Genomic DNA, 20,312 nt, shown 5'->3' with positions numbered 1-20,312 from the left:
TTGTATTATTATTATTTATTTAATTTTTTTTTAATTTTTTTTTAATTTTTTTTTAATTTTTTTTAATTTAAATATAAAATATAAAACATGGAAAAAAAAAAAAAAAAATAGTATATAAGCAAATTTACAAAAAAAAAAAAAGAAAAAAAAAATATATAAAATATACACATAAATAGTATGTATATATGTATATACTTTTACTATTTATTTTATTATTTTATTATTTTATTATTTTATTATTTTATTATATTATTATTTTATTTTAATTTTTTGTCTATTCTTCTGTGTCATTTGTTAATTCATCCTTAAATAAGTCTGAATAATATTCTTTTATATTTTCCATCTCACAAAGTAATTGTGTTTGTTCACTTAGGTTGCATAAAACAAAGTTGAGAAAAGGAACTCGTTTTCTCTCTTTAATTAGTTGAGCTAATTTGTAGCGAATATCTTTGGTATTTCGTTTTATCCAAATATAACCCTTTGAAAAAAAAAAAAAAAAAATACATACATATATATATATATATATATATATATATATATATTTATTTATTTATTTATAATTTTTGGTTGTGTACCTGCCTTGCGTCTATGGAATCTCCCATAATTTCAACAAAAACTTTAGCTACAGAACAATCTGAATTTAATTCAACCTTATATACACTTATTCCCTCAATAATATCTTCATCGATATGATATTTATAATTTAATTTAATACCTTGTTTATAAAATATAGATTGTAGTGCATACTTCAAATCTCTCTCAAATCTTTTTCTATAAATCACATGACGATTCGTTTCTTTCCTTGCAAAATAAGGAAAGGTTCTTATACGTCGTCTCTTATTACTATTATTATATGTTATATATGTATTAATAAAATATGGAAATTTAAAGAGGGGTGTTTTCTTTTTTATATTTAATGTATTATTAATATAAGTTAACGTGAATAAAAAGAGAAGGAAATATAAGAACATTTCCAAGTAGTTGTCTCACCCAAAATAAAAAATTAAATGATATAAAAACAACAACAAAAAAAAAAAAAAAAAAAAAAAAAAAAAGAAAAATTACATACGTCCTAGCATTTTGTAATTAATAAGGAAATAAAATATATAAAATATAAAAAATATATATATATATATTCAAATATAATATACGAAATAAGAATAAATAAAATTATAAAGATATATAATAAATAATGTGTCATATATATATTTATTTCATTAAATTTATATATATATATATATATATATGTTCCCCAAATGGGTAATAACTTCTAAATATATTTAATATAATAATATGTTTAGTTTTTTATTTATTCTTCTTATTTAAATGACAGTTTTTTTAAGATAATTTGTTAAAACAAACACATAAATAAAAAAAAAAAAAAAAAAAAAAAAAAAAAAGGAAATAAGAAATATGAAATATTATGCAAATAGTCATCTAAATATTCTTATATCTTATATACTAAAAAAGTAAAAATTTTAAATGAAGGATGTAAAATAATATACACATATATATAACAACAATGTTATATTTTATTTGGAAAAATATAAGATGAAAAAAAAACAATTTGGTAAATATATATATTTATACTATATATGTATATTTTATTTTGTAAGATGTTTTTTTTTTTATTTTCTAATTTTTTTTTTTTTTAAATTATTTTAAAATAAGTTTACATAAAAAAAAAGATTAGAATAAAGAAAAAATAATGCACATTGAAAAATGTATACATTAATATATTTGAATAAATTATAATATAATATAATGTAGTTGGATAAAAGAAAAGATAATAAATTCAACTAATATATAAATAAAAAGGTATACCTATTTATACCGTGATATTATTAAATTATATATATATATTAAATCTATACTTTTTAATTAAATAAAAGGATAATATATTATAAGTGTAGGAGCAAAAAAAAAAAAAAAAAAGAAATATATATATATATATATATATATATTATAATTTGTTATTATTAATATAACAATGTGTACATAAACAGTATATGTTTATATATGTAAGATAAAATATGCTTTTATTTTAAGTTTTCTTTTATTGTCGCTTTCATTTTAGTCGTCCTCAGGAGCATGAGGATGTCTTTCTGGTGGTAAGTCATTAGGGTCTCTTAATGGCTATAAAATAAATAAATAAATATATTAATAGGTACAAAATTGGGTATTCATACCAATGTACACACATATATATATATATATTTATTTATTTATATATATATATTTTTTTTATGCTCTGCTTACATTGGGGGGATTTTTTCTGAGAATATATTTTTTGTAAAAAAAATTTCCAGACATAGCTCCCATAAAACCAGAAAAAATTATAAAAATGTAACTTGAAAATTTGATGGCATATTTGACTGGTTGCATTCTTCCATGGAATACCACACCAGTACCATAAGGCTGGAAAAAAATAAAATTTTTAAAACAATATATTTATATATATATATTATCTTAAAAGGTTTATACATATGATTAATTCATATAACGCTCTTTTTAACTAACCGGTTTGGGAAGTGATTTAAATTCGCTAGATGCTAGACGAGTTGAAGCATTTTTCTAAAAAGAAAATGACAATATATTATATAAACATTAAAGCGATAACATACATACAAAAAATTTTTCTTTTTAAAGCATTATGTTTTCTTACTAATATCATTTTGTACAATAATTATAAAAATACGGATAATTATTTGAAGCCTATTTTCTCTAACATATTTAGAAGTTGATTATGAAAGGCATGAAATATAATTTACACATATATTAATAAATAAATAAATATATATATATATATATATATATATATATATATATATATATATATATATATATATATTTATATTTATATTTATATTTATATTTTATTTTTCTTCTTTGTATAATTTTAATATATTACTTTTAAAAAAATATAGAAACTTTATATTATAATTAAATATGAGGTTTATTTATGTAAAATGCATTTATATTTTATATATTAGAATATATATATAATATATTAATCCTTTCAATATTGTCCCTTCAAATGTCAAAAAAATATTAACGATTTTTCTTTTTATTTGCAAATGTGTTTGAAACGAAAAATAACATATATGTAAAAAATATAAAATAAAATAAAATAAACATACAGTATTATATATATATATTATTTTAAAGAATATATAAATAATTATTTCTTTATAAAAATGAAAAAAAAAAAAAAAAAAAAAAATCCATAATTTAAAAAGTGTATATATGCTTATATATACATATAGAAAAAAAAGAATATATATATATATATACATATATATTATTTATATATATTTTAAAATTATGTATTTCATTTAGTATAAAAATATTATTATTTTTTTTAATTAAAAATATATATATATATATATATATATATATATATATGTATATTTCATTTATGGTCAATGTTATATATTATTTTTTTTTTTCATACGATTATGAAATAGAGTGTCTAAATTAGTTACTACTTTTATATTGTGTAATTAAATTTTTTGATTAAAAGTTTTTAAAACTCTATTTTATTTATAATAATTAAAATAATATTCACTTTAATTATATATATATATATATATGTCAGATAAAATGTTTATAAATATGTGTGAGTATTTTCGTTCAAAAAAATACATGAAATAATAAAATAAGAATTTATTCATAAAAGGAAAAAAAAAAAAAAAAAAAAAACATTGTTGTATGAAATAAAAATGTTGTAAATTTTTTTTTTTTTTAAATGAGAAATTGAATTTGAAAAATGTAAAAATGGAATAAATTTTATTCATATAAATGTGTATGGATTTATCTATTTTTTTTTTTTTTTTTTATTTTATTAAAAAGGTGAAAAATAAATAAATGAATACATAAATAAAATATATATATGTGTATATTATTTTTTATTTATGTATTCCGATATTTATTTCATATTAATATAAAAAGATAAATAAAATAAATAAATAAATAAATATATATATATATATATATATATATATATATATATATATATATATATATATATATATTAGATTATACGGATTTATTATATGTATAATATTTTCCCCTTTTACACATATTTTTTACCTTGATTTTTCTTGAGAGAGTATACAATTTCCTTAAGATATAATAAATATGGTAGCTCATATTTTGAAAATAAGTTTCTTCTATTAATTTCTAAAGTTCTTGAGCATAGAATATAAGAGTATATTATTGTAAATGATACACAAGCGATTATAAATAGGAATTCCATAAATGCTTTGTGGATTGAAAAAGACCAATATAAAGATGTGAAGGATATAATATATAGAAAATACAATAAATAATGTGTTGGATATCTTACTATTAGTAATATGGATGTTTGAATTATTAACATATGTATATATACATAAACATAATATGGGCTTTTAAAATAATCTAATGAAGAGATAGCAATATATATATCTAATAAGCTTATAATTAGTTTGCATAGACATAATAAAAGTGTCGAAAAGTAATATTTTTTAATATCATAATGTAATTGGTTTATATTTTTATATGATATGAATACATAAAATATATATATGATTATATTCATTAATAATTTTATAAGAACAAATGGTACATAAGTTTGGAAGCCTAATGGATTACGTATCCAGTTAGATGTATATAATTTATATGTTGTTAATAAATCTAATAGAATTATATATATGATTAAGTATATATGTATATAATATGTTTTGCATATAATATTTTTATTAAATTCATCCATCCATGATATATACCATTTTTCAATTTTTGGATTTTTAAATATTCCTAATGGGTTTCTTTCAGGTATGAATATTTTACTTTTCCAAGTAGCATTTTGCATGAGTATTTTTTTTTTTTTTAAATCAAAAAGTACCTTTTTGGATACATCAAAGAAATTTTGTAAACATTTTGGTAAGGACATAAATAACATTTGAACTTTCGGGTTATTCATAAATAAGTATTTATATCTGTAACCATTTTTTTTTGATGAGAAATATATTTTTTTTTTATTTGAATATAAAGACAAATCTTTTCTTTTATGTTTTTTTTGTTTTTTTTTGGTTTGATTACTAATATCTAATTCTATAATTTTGTCTAAGATATCATATGTCTGTCTTGTATTCATATTAATTCTTTTGTTTATATTACTATAAGATGCTGTATTATTTGAATTTTTAATATCTAAATTTGATGTTTTATGTATATAATTGCTTAAGAATGTTTTGGATGTAACACTGTTACTATTATTATTAGAAAAATTTTTACTGCTTGTATGATATTTATTATTTTGTATACATTTACTATTTGAGGAATATTTACTATTTGAAAAATATTTATTATTTGAGAAATATTTATTATTTGAAAAATTATTATGACTTGTTTTATTTATTTTTGTATCTCCTATACATATGGCACTTTTCGATTTCTTGAAAATTATACTATTTTTACTTTTATTATTATTATTGTTATATTTTTCTTCTTCATATCTTTTTCCTAAAACTTTTTTTTTAATTTCGTATAATTCACTTTCTTCCGATAACAACATATTTTTATCAATTTTTATATTTTTTAATTTTACCGAATCGTCTGAATTGTATGGGTTTACATCTTCCGTTATGAATGTTGTATAATTTTGTTCTTCTATATATGTGTTGGATACTATATTTTTGTCTTCATCATAGCTTAAGATATCACCATTGTTATTATATATGTCATCATCATTATTATTATTATTATTATTATTATTATTATTATATATATCATTATTATTATTATTATTTGTTTTATTTATGGGATATACAGTGCAATTTTTTTTTTTTTTTTTTTTTTTTTTTTTTGATATATCTTTTATTTGTTCATTTGTTATTTCGTTTTGCATAATGATATCTTCATATAAAGTGATGTCACTTTGTGAAAATATTTTAGAAGCATATAAATTACATGTTTTATTTAATATATTATAATTACACGTTAATAATTTACAATTATTATATATTTTATTATCATCTTCAAAATTACATAGAATTTGTTTTTCAATTTGACATACATTATCTGTATTGTTTTTTATTTTATGCTTTTGGTCAGCTGGTATGAAATTATTATTATCCATTTTATTATTTTCATCTGCTTCCTTGTTTTTATTATCAATATAGCATTTTATGAGTAAGCAATTTCTCATTTTATTAATTTTATTTTCTGTTAAATTTATATTACTATTATTATTATTATTATTATTATTTTGGTAATAGTCTATTATATGCGAGTCTTCTTCTTTGTCTTTTCTTTCCAATATAGTTTTGTAGTTTTTTTTAATAACACCATTTTGTTGTTCATTGTTAAATAGATTATTGGAACTTTTAATATTTTTTAATTTTGTTTGTTCCTTTTCTATATTTTGTGAATCTTTATCATTTTTGCCTGATTTTGAGCTTATTTTTGAACTATTAAAATGGTTGATATTATCAGAAGTATATTCATTTTTATTACAATAAATACTATTACTACTACTACAACTATAATCATCATCATTATTATTATTATTATTATTATCATTATCATCATTATTATTATTATCATCATCATTATTATTATTATTATTATTATCATTATTTGCGATATTTATTACAACGTGTGATTCATTCTTCTTTCTTTGTGAAATGTTATACTCATTTCCATTTTTATCATCATTATATTTTAATGTTGATATATCACACGCTGTTCTTATCCTATTGTAGTTGTCTTCATTTATGGGGAATATAAAATAATTATTTTCAGGAATATTCATATTTACAGTATTGCTTTTTTTTTTTTGAACAATATTGGAAATTTTATTTATTTTTGTTTTATTTTTTTTTTTTTTTTTTGAGCTAGCCAAATGGAAATATTCATTTTTTTCTTTTTCTTTTTGGTTAATTTTTTTTTTGACTATATTGTGTGTAAGAATTTTTTCCCCAGAATTATAACTATTGATCTTACTATTATTAAGAGATAAGTTATAGTGTGTTGTACATTTTGAATTTAAATATGCTTTATTTTTATTATTTATATTATGATGTGTTGTAGTATTAATATCACTAGAAAAGTGGCTATTTTTATTTTCATGTGAATATTCATGATGTAATACTGAATTTTTTTTTTTTTTTTCATAAGTTACAATAGATGCGTTATTATTATTTTTCGAATCATTAGGATATGGTAAGTGTGAATATGTTTTCGATTTAAAACATATATATGAATTGATTAATGAGGAAAATATTTGTTTTTCTAAGTTTTTGACTTTTTTTGAAGCTACAACATATTTACAAGGGTTTTTTTTTGATATGACTAAAAGACAACATAATTCATAGACACGGAAATATAAGATATTCCCTCCAATAATTTGTAAAATATAAGATAAGAGATCAATAAAAAATAAAGCATCAATGTCAGCTCCAAAGGATCCTATATTTAAATTATATTGTATTAATATTCCTGCAGCTACACTAAAAAAAAACAAGGTTATTAAATTATAGTATGCATATCCTGTAAGAGCAAATGAAAAAAATAATAATTGCATATTAGCTATTTTAAAAGAATCAATAATTAAAGATAAGGTACAGGTAACTATAATACTTATAAAAAATAAAATTTCTAAAACATATTTTCCAATATCAATTTTTGATAACACAAAAGTTCTTATTACAACAAAACTAATCAAAGAATATATAAATAATAATGTCCCAAGACACAATGCCCATAAATATTCAACATCGAATGTTAAATGTATTTTATTTACTGCTGTATATCCAATCATAATAAAAGTTTGTAAATTCTGAAGGGCAATTATAACTACAAAATCTTCTGACTTTATATCAACTGAATGTCTAATTGAATTCTCCATTTTGTAAAAAGTAAAACAAAACAAAATAAAACAAAACAATATTAAATTAAATAAAATAAAATAAGAGATATAACGGCGACAATATTGGATTCACAAATTGTATAACAATGGTATTATCATACTTGCACATATATATATATATTTATTTATTTATTTATTCATTTATTCATTTTTGAACATTGTTAATATAGTACGAGGGACCTCTATTTATTATATCACGGAAGAAAAAAATTGACATAATGAAGAATAGAAAAAATATTTTAAAATAAAAAATTATATATATATATGTATATATATATATATATATGATCATTTAACACAAATGAATGCCATAATATAGAAACATTACAAAAGTTCAAATAAAAAAAAAAAAATTTAATTCATTTAAAATTAAAAGCGGTATAAAATTAAAGAATAAACATATAATAAAAATGTAAAAAAAGAAAAAAAAAAAAAAAAAAAAAAAAAATTAAAATAAAATAAATAATATATATAATTAACCAAATTACAATGTTATCATATATATAATATATATATATATATATCAAAAATATTAGTGGAAAAATAAATCATATGAATCGAATTATTATACTTTTATACACAAATTACATATGTATACACAAAATGGTGTGTAATAAAACAGAAGAAAAGAAACATATAAATTTACATGGATTATATATATATATATAAGATCATACATAAATCTATATTTAAAAAGAAAAAAAAAAAAAAAATTTTTTAAAGCGACGGAATAATATTATTATATATTTGTATATATGAAAGTTATTCAAATGTATTGTTGCAAAAGGAAACATAAATATTATATGTATACAATAGGACAAATGACAAATGAATAAGACACATATATATATAATATATATATATATAATATGTGTATATATTATTATTTAAAAAATTATTAAAACTATATAATAATATGAGAAAATTTTATTATACATATATAATTATTTTTTAAAGAAATATGTATGAATAATACATCAAATAAATATAAATAAAAAAAAAAAAAATTGTATGTATATATTTACACATTTATATTTACATTCATATATATATTTATAATAATGATTAAAATAATCTTGGGGAAAAAATAAAAATTATATATTATCTATAATTTTTAACTGAATACAAAATTTCTTTTTCTTAATCTTCATTTTTATAATACATTTCATAAAATTAGATATGTGGTGGTTGGAAAATAAAAACATAAAAAAAAAGAAGCGTGTGTAATATAGTGCACCTGTTTTAATTTTTTTTTTTTTTAACCCCCAAAAGATATTCATTATATACATGACATAAAAGAAAAGAAATAAAAAATATATAGTAATAAAATATGAAATATATAACAATTATAAAATATAAAAATTGATATCTTAAATTACATTCCCTATATATTGAACATATATATATAAATATATATATATATATATATATATAACAAAACATGAAACGAAATACATACATATATATATATATATATATATAACAAAACATGAAACGAAATACATACATATATATATATATATATATTATACATTTAAATGTTATATTTCATGTTTAGAGTTACATATAAAAATTTTATAATTTGTTGAGAATAAAATGTTATCTTGAAATATCTACATTTTCTTTTCTTTTCTTTTCTTTTTTTTTTTTTTTGATTTTTTTTTATTTATTATTTTATGGTCAATATTTTTTTTTCATTTAAAATATAAAGGATATATTATTTAAAAGATTAAGCGAATATGTTTATTATATTGAGTTTATAATGCTGTATATATTTTTTTTAATTAAAAATCCCTTAATATACAAAAAGATACATATTTATTATTTTTTCTTAATTTAATAAATAAAATCTATAATAATACAATTTCATTCTTTATATAATGAAACCATTATATAGGATGAATAAATGAATGAAAAATATATAAATACACAATAAGTAAGAATAAAAGAAAGAAAATATAAAAAAAAACCCAGGACAACAACAACAAAAAAAAAAAAAAAAAAAAAAAAAAAAGAAAAGAAAAGAAAAGAAAATTACTTAAAAATTAAGTATATTTATCCATATATATTTAAATTTATAAAACCAATATTAGATACTATTATATAGGTATTTAAAAAAAAAAAATAATTTTTATGATATGATAAACAACACTGTTAAATGTTTATCTTATATCTGAATATTTATAAAACACATTTGAGGATGTACCTATATATATATATATATATATATATATATTATTATGATTCCTTTTCATTATTTATTATAAATTATTTCTTTTTCTCCATTTAGATATATGGCCATTTTGTTATATATATAACTATTTATCTTCTTTTTGTTTTCTTTTTTTTTTTTAATAAATAAAAACGTTAAATCAAAAAAAAAAAAAAAATGAAAAAAAAAAGTACATTATATAAATAAGGAGGATATTAAATAAATAAAGACATATATATATATATGTTTATATACATATGTTAAATAATAAAAAAGGAAAAAAAAAAAAAATTCATACTAAATTATAAAATATTACATTATTAATGAGTTCTTCAAAAAATGGAAAAAAATATTAACAAACTTAATAAGACAAATATAACTGGAGCAATGAGCCTACAAAAATATATATATATATATATAAATTAAATTAAATAAATAAATATATATATATATATAATATTGTTTTAATATATAATATATAAAATATTTTATATTTTCCTGAAATATTTTTATATATATTACGTGGCGTTAAGGAAAATGTTTATTATATCATGTTCATCTATTACAATTCTATCACATATAAAATTTACATTTCTTTTTCTTAAGCTCTATATAATATGAAATAAGACAAAAAAAAAAAAAAAAAAAATTAGACAACTTTTATGTGATACAATAAAAATGTAATATAATGAATAGGACAAAATATATTATATGATACATATATTGTTGTCTATTTTTATTAATGTTTACCTGATCACTTTTGTCACTAGAATCATAGGACCTAAAATAAAATAAAATATATATATCATATAATAATATTATAGTTGTTTACATTTCATAAAAATATTTAACTTATATAATGAAAAATAATATAATAAATGATCCATTTTATAATTTTATTTTTATTTTATAATATATACATAATTTATTTTATATATATATATATATATATATATATATATATATCCTTACAATGGTTTTATTTTATATGATCCTAAAGACTCTATATGTTTTTTTTCTACGCCATTTTTAAATTGTACTATGGCGCTCTCACTAAAAAAAAAAAAAAAAAATTAAGGAAGATACATAATAAAAATAAATAAAAAATTATAAATTGGTAAATAAATATATACATTTATATGTATGCACTAGACATATTTTGGATATGTATATATAATAAATAAATATATAATATCACATATATATATATATATATATATATATATATATTTTTAAATTATATATAATAACACTATCAAAAAACAATACATACACTTAAAAATTTTATATACTTACTCATCTTTATTATATTGTTCAACTGTAGCGTTGAATGGAATTATCATACTTTTGAAAAGTTCGAGTTCCGAACTTTTGATACCATCTATTTGTGCTCTTGTTATTTTATTATTTGATTGACTCATTTGAAAAAAAATAATTAAAAGAAATAAATTAAAAGAAAGGAATAAAACAAATTTAATATATATAAAGCAAATTTATTATATATATATGTATATATGTTTATATATATTTATATATTTATTTATGTATTAAGAAATCTTTTTATTATTTTGTTATTTTCAGAATATGAAAATAAAATAAATATAAATATTTTAAATAAATATAGTATTTTATTAAATATTTAATAATACAATGTAAATATACAATATATTATGTATATTATATATATATATATTATTCTTTTTATTATTTGTATTTCTATTTTTTTTTTTTTTTTTTTTTTGCTATATTCATAAATTTAATGAGTTTTCGTACATTTAATTTTATTTCCATAATCAACACTTTTTTTCATCATTTTAAAAATATAATTTTATGTTCTTTAAATAATTATATAAAATATTAATATTTTCTTTTCTTTTTTTTTTTTTTGGAATGTTATATATTATATATATTATATATTAGTAATATGTGAAAAATATCATTATATTATAAAATGATATATTATTAATATATGTATTAGAAATATAGTATACATATATGAATAATATAATAATATGTAGTGCATACAAAAATAAAAAAAAAGAAAAAAAAATAGAAAAATACAATGATTCAAAAAAATATCTAAAAATATATATAAACATAAAAAATATATATATATATATATATAATCATGTATTTTTTTTTTTTTTTTTTTTTTTTTTTTAATGAAAAAGCATCTTATTTTTTATTATAATTTATATTCCATTATAATTTTGTATTCTGTGTTTTCTTTTACGTTTTTTTTTTCTTTATTTGTTATAATATATATATAAATGTATATTCAAAATATGTTGTTTATATTTCATTTAGTTTTTTGAATACATTATTTTCATATAAAGAATCTTAAATATATTTGAATTATTAAATTATAAACAATCATGTTTATATGGTGTTTTTTTTTTTTTCTTTCTTATACAAGAATATAAATATATATAAATATATGTTATATTAATCACCTACTTTTATAAAGGCGAAGGAAAAAAAATAAAATAAATAAATAAATAAATAAATAAATAAAATAAAATAAAATGTATATATATAATTTTGCTTATATACATTATGGTATAAAAATAAAAAATGATATATATATATATATATATGTTTGAAAAATTGATAATATATTCGAATGGTTAAAATATTATATATAACTCTATATGTATGCATAACAAAATGTTCATCAAAAAGTTGAAATGATAAATATAACAATATATATATGTATATCTTTTTTTTGTTATGTTAAAAGAACATATTACAAAAACAACGAGATAATAAATATAAGAAATAAAATATATACAAATAATATGTGTAAGATGCCGAGTTTTGAAAAGTATGAGGTGCAAAAAATGTAATGAAATAATATATATATATATATATATATTATTATACGGATAAAAATAATTTATGTTTGATAATATTTTAATACATGTAATTATCTACACTTGGATATATTTTGTTTGGTGTTAAAACAAAAATGGATGATATGTGTATATGGACATTTTTGTAATCCTTCATATTTGTTGATGGTAGATCTTTAAAGTTTAACATGAGATGATGAGGGAAATGTTTTACATATTTGATTTTATTTTTTATTATATAATGCTGGAAAAAAATATAGTAATCATAAAAATTTGTATTATACGTTTGTATATCATTTTCATCATTATTTTGTTGTTGATTATGTTGATTTATATAATTTTTGAAATGGGTATATTTATAATTAAAGAATGGATATGTACACATATATTTATTAATTTTTTTAAAAAAGAAATTATAAAATATAAATGATTGTAGTGTATATACAATCCATTTAATATGGAAAAAATTTGGTCTGATGAGAATATTATTTTTTTTTATATATATAGGTATACAATAAAAACGTTTTGTATATATATTTTTATCTAAAAGATAAAAATCATTTAATGGTATCAATTCTTCTTTATGTGTTGTTAATAATAATATATATTCCATATTTTTCATATATTTATCTATTTGATTTTGAAACAAGGAAATTAATTTCAGATTGTTTTTTTTTTCTTTCATTTTATGTATGAGTAATTTGATTTTTAAAAAATTGTTTATACATTCTTGTTTTATAAATAAGAAGAAAAAAATTTTTTTTCTTTTGTTTGTGTTCTGTTCATTATTTGGGTTTACATGTATTTGATTATTTATATTGTTCCCTATATAAATATAATTAAAATCATGTGTTAAGTCTTTTATTTTATGATTACTTTTTTTAAATAAATTAAATCCATATTTTTCCTCAACATTTAATGTGCAATTATATATATGATTGTGGTTTGTTTTGTTTTTACTGTTTTCTTCAGCATACATATAAGGTGATAATTTATTTGTTGTTATATTTGTTTTTATGGGAGTACAATAAGGATGGTTTATGTATTTGTGTTCTTTATTATGTAAATTATAAGATGAATGAAACGTTTTTTTATCGAAAGAAGAGCAAGCTATTCTTTGATATTCTTCTATATTCTTTTTATAACTAATGGGAGTTTTAATTGATTTGCTTTTTTTAATACTATGATGAGGTGTTTCATTACATAAATCATAAAAATTATTATCATGTTGATATATGTTAGATAAATTAACATGTATACTTTGCTTTTCATCTAAAACATAATAGTTAGTTTGTTTTATATTTGGTTTATTCACATGTTCATATATGTATGGTACATGGTTATTAGGAGTACAATCATTTTTCTTATAATCATTTGTTATATTTTTCCTTTTTTCTCCTATAGGTATGTATTCATAAAATGTATTATTACATTCGTTATTTTTGTTCCTCTGGTTATCAGTATCTATGTTATTTGTTTCATAATGTTGTTGAGTATTTGGTTGTTTATCATTTTCTGATTCATCAAAAAAGTATTCAAACCATTTATAAAAGTCGTCCATAAGTTTATCATTCTTTTCATTAATAATTTTATAGACAACTGGAGATACTTGTATGTCTTTAAAAAAAGCGTCATTTTTTATATTTTCTACATTTTGTGTATTTTCTACATTTTGTGTACTTTCTACATTTTGTGTATTTTCCACATTTTTTATATTTTCTACATTTTTTATATTTTCTACATTTTGTATATTTTCCACATTTTCTATGTTTTTTTTTTTCATAGGAGTAGATTTTAGTGGGGTTTCCATTTCATTATTATAATCATATAAGTTATGTGAGATGTTATCCTTGCCATTATGTTCATATATCTTTTGAATATTTTCATTTATCCCTTGAGGTTCATTTTTTTGGTTAGTTGACTTCATTTTGTGTATTAAATAATTTTTGTAAAAATGGTCAAAGTCTTTATTAATTTCTAGAAATAAATTTCCAAAGTTTTTTTTTTCAATAGTATCAAAAATGGTTATTTCTTTATTTGTTGCCTCAAGACTACTTGAAGAATTTTCAGATAATGTTTCTTGTGAATATTGACTTGTTTGTTCTTGAAACGATATTGTACTATTATTTAGGTTTTCATTTTTTTTAGTCGTATTTTTTTTATTATAGGTAGATATATTAGGTGAATATATAGGATATAAATATAAAATATTTTTAAATATATTTGTATCGATATTACAAAAATGATAAATTAATTTTTGGAAATGATTATATTGAGAATTGGTAATTTTTAAATCTAACAAATTGTGTAAATATGATATATTATGATATTTTTGTACAAATAATTCATATATTTTAATATATTCCTCATCGATAATTTCTTCTTCAGTTTTTTCATCAGATGATATATTATAATCATAAATATGATCACTTATTAATAATTCTAATATACTATTTCCATATTTATCATACATTTTTCTTTTTTTCTTATTACTTAATATATCATATGAAAATTTTAGTTGTAAGAATTCTTTAATATTTCCACCTTTATCTGGATGGCACACTTTAATTTTTTCTTTAAATGCTTTTTTTATTTCTTCATTGGAGCAATTATATGATAAATCTAAATAGCTATATAATGATTTGGTTGTTTTATAGTTTTGTTTTATATATTCATTCATATTTTCATGTAGATCATTTTTATTATCATCATTGTATATGTTATATTTATCATTCTCCATGTTATTATCTCTAAACATGTTATAAGAGTAGGGTTGAACATTCGATTCGTAAATATTTACATTTTTTAGTGTACTTAAATTTTTCTTTGTTTTAATTTTATCGGATGTGTTGTTTACATTATCGTCCAGATGATGAATAGTATGATCATATGGGAAATAATTATTATCATGAACATTTAAATCATTAAGATTATTGATTTTAATATTGTCATTAATATTATGGTTATTATTATAATTTACATTATTATGATGTTTATATATATTAGTACCAATGGTATTATCATTATTGTTATGATTATTATTATGATTATTATTATGATTATTATTATTATGATTATTATTATTATCATTATTGTTATTATTATCATCATTATTATTATTATTATTACTATTCGTAGTAGTTGTGCTTATATTTTTTCCTTCTTTATTATGACATGACAAATGATCCATATAGTGACTTCCCAATTTATACGGTGATATATTTCCATATTCATAATATTTATTTACTGAATCTTTTGATATCTTATCCTTACTAATATCATTTATAAATATTTTCTTGTTATTTATAAAAAAGTTTTTGCTTAATTTATTTATTGAATCTTCATCATTTAGATCTATGAGAGGTATATCTTCATTTGAACAGTTTTGTATTTTTTTTTTTTGAGCTTGGACATGTTTATCCATTTTTATATTTTTATCACATTTCATTTGTGGCGATTGTTTAGTTATATTTTCATCTTGTGTAGTAGTACTTGCTTTATTTTTATTTTGAATGATACAATTTTTATAATTATCTTGGTTTTCCTTATTTCTTATGCATATAGAATCATCTATCTTATTATTTTGATAAGTACATGTATTACTTAAATTGGTTTCTTTAAAACATTCTTTTGTTTCTAACATTTTTTTAGGACTATCCATATCATTAACTTTTTGTTTGCTTTTATTTGGCGAACAAACAAATCTAATAAAATCATATTTATTGAATGAATGATTCATATTATAATTTTTGTTTATATTACAATTGTTTTGTATCTTGTTACTTTCATTTATAATTTTATTCTTTTTATTGATATTCCTTGTATTTATATTATATGTTGATGATGATTTCTTGTATGTCTGATCAAATATCCTATTAGAATATGGAAAATGATTATTACTACATTGATCGGTTTTATTTATATTTATATTTTTTTTATTTTTTGTTAATGTGTTTACTTCATTATTAGTTTTACTTCTTTTAATAAAGGAAGGATTATATAAATAATGATATGATTCTGACTGTGTAATAATTTCTTTATTATTATCATTATGATTATTACATATTACATTTGTTTGTTTTATTTGTTTTTTATATATAGAAGGTAAATTATTATTATTTTCACATGTTATATTTTCTTTTTTTCTTTTTTTTTTACGTCCACATTGTTCATTATTATTGTTATCAAAAAGTTTTTCATACATATCATTATTTTTGTTATTATATAATTCTTTTATTTCATTTATGTTGAAATAATTGGTAGTTTTATTATGTGTATTATTACTTTTAGTTTCGTTCGTTTTTTCAGCAATCTTTTTTGTATTATTCTTTTTCCTCATATTATGCTGCAATTGTATATTCAAAGAAAAAAGAGAAAAACATAAAAAAAGAAAAAAAAAAATAAATAAATAAAATAAAAAAAAAAAAATACATATATATATATATATATATATATATAACAATAAATTAACGAATTTGTGTTTTTTTTCTTGTATAAGAAAAAAAAAAAAAAAAAAAAAAAAAAAGAAAATGATTATATAAACATATAACGGTAATAAATAATTATATATAAAAATATTACATATATATATATATATGTATATATTTTTTTTTTTAAGTCTGAATTATAATAAAATTTTATTATATCAAATATTATTAATTATTATATATTACGTTCATTTTTTGCGTATGATTTTATTAGTCTTAAAATATAATAATGAATAAATAACTGAATTATGTGTATGCCTTGTAAAATTGCATCTGTTTCTTTTCTTTTCTTTTCTTTTCTTTCTTTTTTTTTTTTTTTTTTTTTTTTTTTTTTATAAATTGTATAAATATTAATTTATTTATTTTTATGAAGGAATAAAAAAAAAAAAAAAAAATTTAAGTTAATTTGATCATTTTTATAAAACATATGTTAGAATTATTAAGTTGGTTTTGTAGTCCAAAAAAAGCGTACACAGAAAAAAAAAAAAAAAAAAAAAACATATATATAAAATAAATAAATAAATAAATAAATAAATAAATATTATATATATGTATTCATTTATTTAAGGGAACATAATAACACATCTTTGAAAAGAACATATAAAAAAAAAAAAAAATAATAATAAAATATATATATATATATATATATTAACCTAGTATAAACATGTTAAGGTGTGTACATATTTGGTGATTCTTGCTTGTTAAGAATTTATGAAATATTCGTTACGTTGTAATATCATTCAATGGATGATATAATATCATTATTTTCCCTTATTATATTTTTAGTATTATTATATATTTCTTTAATAGCTTCATACGTACAAGTTGATGTATCATTTACTTGGTCTATATATTCATTATTTTGATCGTAAAATTCTTGAATATTTATCCATGTTTTATTTAATTGTTCAATAACTTTATAATAAGATTTTTTATATTTCATGATTTTTATATGTTTTTCATTTGGATTTGTTTTTTGATATATTTCTTGTTTATCAGGTTTACTTAATAAATTATTTTCATTTTTTTTTTCAATATTATTCATATTTTCTTTTTGTTCATATTTATCTGATATATTATGGTCAAGTTGTGAATTAATATCTGTTTGTTGATTTATATTTTGTTCCATAATATTTTTAATTTTTTGTATATAAAATTTTAATAAAATATTTAATAAATATAATTTATCTTTTAAATAATTTATATGTTTGTTAATAACCATTTTTATTGGTTTTTTAATTTTGTTTGATTTAACGATTAATTCTTGTGTATTAATACATGGATATTCTTCATATTCTTTTAATATATCATCCGAAATATTATCAAGATTTGAAATATATAATTTCCTTTCTTGGTGCATATGTTTTGCTTTGCTCGTATCCGATAATTTATTTAAATAATTATATTCAGCTTGAGTCAATTGTTTTTTGTGTGTACTTAGGTTGGATATAATGTTGGAGAGTTCTTGATTTTTAAGATGAATTTCTTTACATATTTGTTGATATTCATTATATAATTCATTTTTTTTTCGTGTTAATTCATCTATAGAACATTTCATCTGAGTTATTTGATCTTGTGTATTTTGAATATTATTTGTATGTATATCTAATTCTTTAACATATACATTTTCTATATGTACCTTGGAGTCTTCTGTATCATGTAGTGTTATATCACAATCTTTCATACATACTTGCATAATTTTTTTTAATTCTTCTAATTTTATTTTGATTTCTTCTTTTCTTTTGATTCTATTTTCGGTAGCATATAATAATATTTTTTCAACACTTTTATGTAGGTCTATTAATTTATATGAGGCTAATATTTTAATTTGATGTATTTTATTACTTTCGATGACTTCTTTTTCATTTGACATTATATCTGAATTATACATATCTTTATCAAAAAGGTTAAAGTTATTACTATTATGAATATTATCACTATTGTGATTATTATTATTATTATTATTATTATTATTATTATTTTCTATCAAACCTATTTCATATATGTTATCTTCTTCAACATTATATATTTTATTATGATGTTCTATTTGTTCACATATATTTTTTTTTGGGAAGTGTTCTATATTTTCTTGCTTTTCATTAATAATTTCATCTTGTGTGTTTAAATGGTCTGATGTTATTTCATTTGTTTGTGTTGGTGTTTCATTTTTGAGATGTATATTTTCTTTTTGATTTTCATCATCCTTTATTTGGTTCTTTATATTTGTTTGTTTTATTTTATCTTTGTCTATGTAGAGCATATTTTTAATGGTTTGATCTTCTTCAAAATCTAAAGACGAACTGGTACTTTGTGGACTTATATTACTAAATGAGTTTAATTTGTTATTGATAGGAATAGATTGAGTATCATATGATTGTATTTTACTTTTTAGACATACAACTTCTGATGAGATAATTTTTCTGAGGTTGGTTAAATAAATATCTAAATAATCATGTTTTAATATTGATAATAATTCTAGAAATAATTCTTTGTGATTATCAAATAATTTGTCCGTGGTTAAAATAATAAATAAGATATCTTTATGTAATTTCTCGTTACCTATAAAACAGAGTTTAAACATATCTAGAATAATAATTCTGGGATTTTCTACATCTTCATTTTCTATTGGTCCTACAAGTGATAATCTAATATCTCTTCTTTCTAATATTAAACTAATTGATTTTTCTAATATATTACTTTTTAAAAAGTATTCTTTAAAATTATAACCATAATGATCATCATAAATATTATTAAGGGAAAAATTTACGTTTATATTCATTGGTATATTCTTATTGTAAGTAGTATATTTTTCATTGGATTCATCCCTACTATTACAACGTGAAATA

The 20,312-nt window shown here is 17.7% G+C and overlaps 6 protein-coding genes across 6 annotated transcripts in view; all 6 read right to left on the bottom strand.

Annotated features, from left to right (window-relative positions):
• Positions 1-274: 274 nt before the first annotated feature.
• PF3D7_1003200 (ribosome-binding factor A, putative) lies at positions 275-971 on the bottom strand (the record flags this gene model as incomplete). Its single annotated transcript, XM_001347284.2, has 2 exons — positions 275-478; positions 576-971. The coding sequence occupies 2 exons, from the start codon at positions 969-971 to the stop codon at positions 275-277; spliced, it is 600 nt and encodes a 199-aa protein (XP_001347320.2).
• A 1,102-nt stretch (positions 972-2,073) lies between these two features.
• Positions 2,074-2,674, bottom strand: PF3D7_1003100 (conserved protein, unknown function; the record flags this gene model as incomplete). The annotated part of the gene is made up of 4 exons (XM_002585351.1): positions 2,074-2,136; positions 2,260-2,418; positions 2,521-2,574; positions 2,666-2,674. The coding sequence occupies 4 exons, from the start codon at positions 2,672-2,674 to the stop codon at positions 2,074-2,076; spliced, it is 285 nt and encodes a 94-aa protein (XP_002585397.1).
• Positions 2,675-4,075: 1,401 nt separating this feature from the next.
• Positions 4,076-7,894, bottom strand: PF3D7_1003000 (conserved protein, unknown function; the record flags this gene model as incomplete). Its single annotated transcript, XM_001347283.2, has 1 exon — positions 4,076-7,894. One exon carries the CDS (start codon positions 7,892-7,894, stop codon positions 4,076-4,078), a length of 3,819 nt encoding a protein of 1,272 aa, XP_001347319.2.
• A 2,565-nt stretch (positions 7,895-10,459) lies between these two features.
• Positions 10,460-11,548, bottom strand: PF3D7_1002900 (conserved Plasmodium protein, unknown function; the record flags this gene model as incomplete). The annotated part of the gene is made up of 5 exons (XM_001347282.2): positions 10,460-10,520; positions 10,650-10,735; positions 10,878-10,908; positions 11,100-11,180; positions 11,424-11,548. 5 exons carry the CDS (start codon positions 11,546-11,548, stop codon positions 10,460-10,462), a joined length of 384 nt encoding a protein of 127 aa, XP_001347318.2.
• Positions 11,549-13,040: 1,492 nt separating this feature from the next.
• PF3D7_1002800 (DnaJ protein, putative) lies at positions 13,041-17,318 on the bottom strand (the record flags this gene model as incomplete). Its single annotated transcript, XM_001347281.1, has 1 exon — positions 13,041-17,318. The coding sequence occupies one exon, from the start codon at positions 17,316-17,318 to the stop codon at positions 13,041-13,043; it is 4,278 nt and encodes a 1,425-aa protein (XP_001347317.1).
• Positions 17,319-18,202: 884 nt separating this feature from the next.
• PF3D7_1002700 (conserved Plasmodium protein, unknown function) overlaps positions 18,203-20,312 on the bottom strand; it is a gene marked incomplete at both ends in the record, with an annotated part of 2,835 nt that continues 725 nt past the window's right edge. The window contains one exon of the mRNA XM_001347280.1: positions 18,203-20,312. This exon is cut by the window's right edge and continues 725 nt beyond it. Coding sequence (XP_001347316.1) covers positions 18,203-20,312 — 2,110 coding nt within the window.

This window comes from Plasmodium falciparum (genome assembly GCF_000002765.6).
Source record: "Plasmodium falciparum 3D7 genome assembly, chromosome: 10".
In the NCBI taxonomy this organism is placed as follows: Eukaryota; Apicomplexa; class Aconoidasida; order Haemosporida; family Plasmodiidae; genus Plasmodium; species Plasmodium falciparum.
This window is presented reverse-complemented; position numbering and strand designations above follow the sequence as displayed.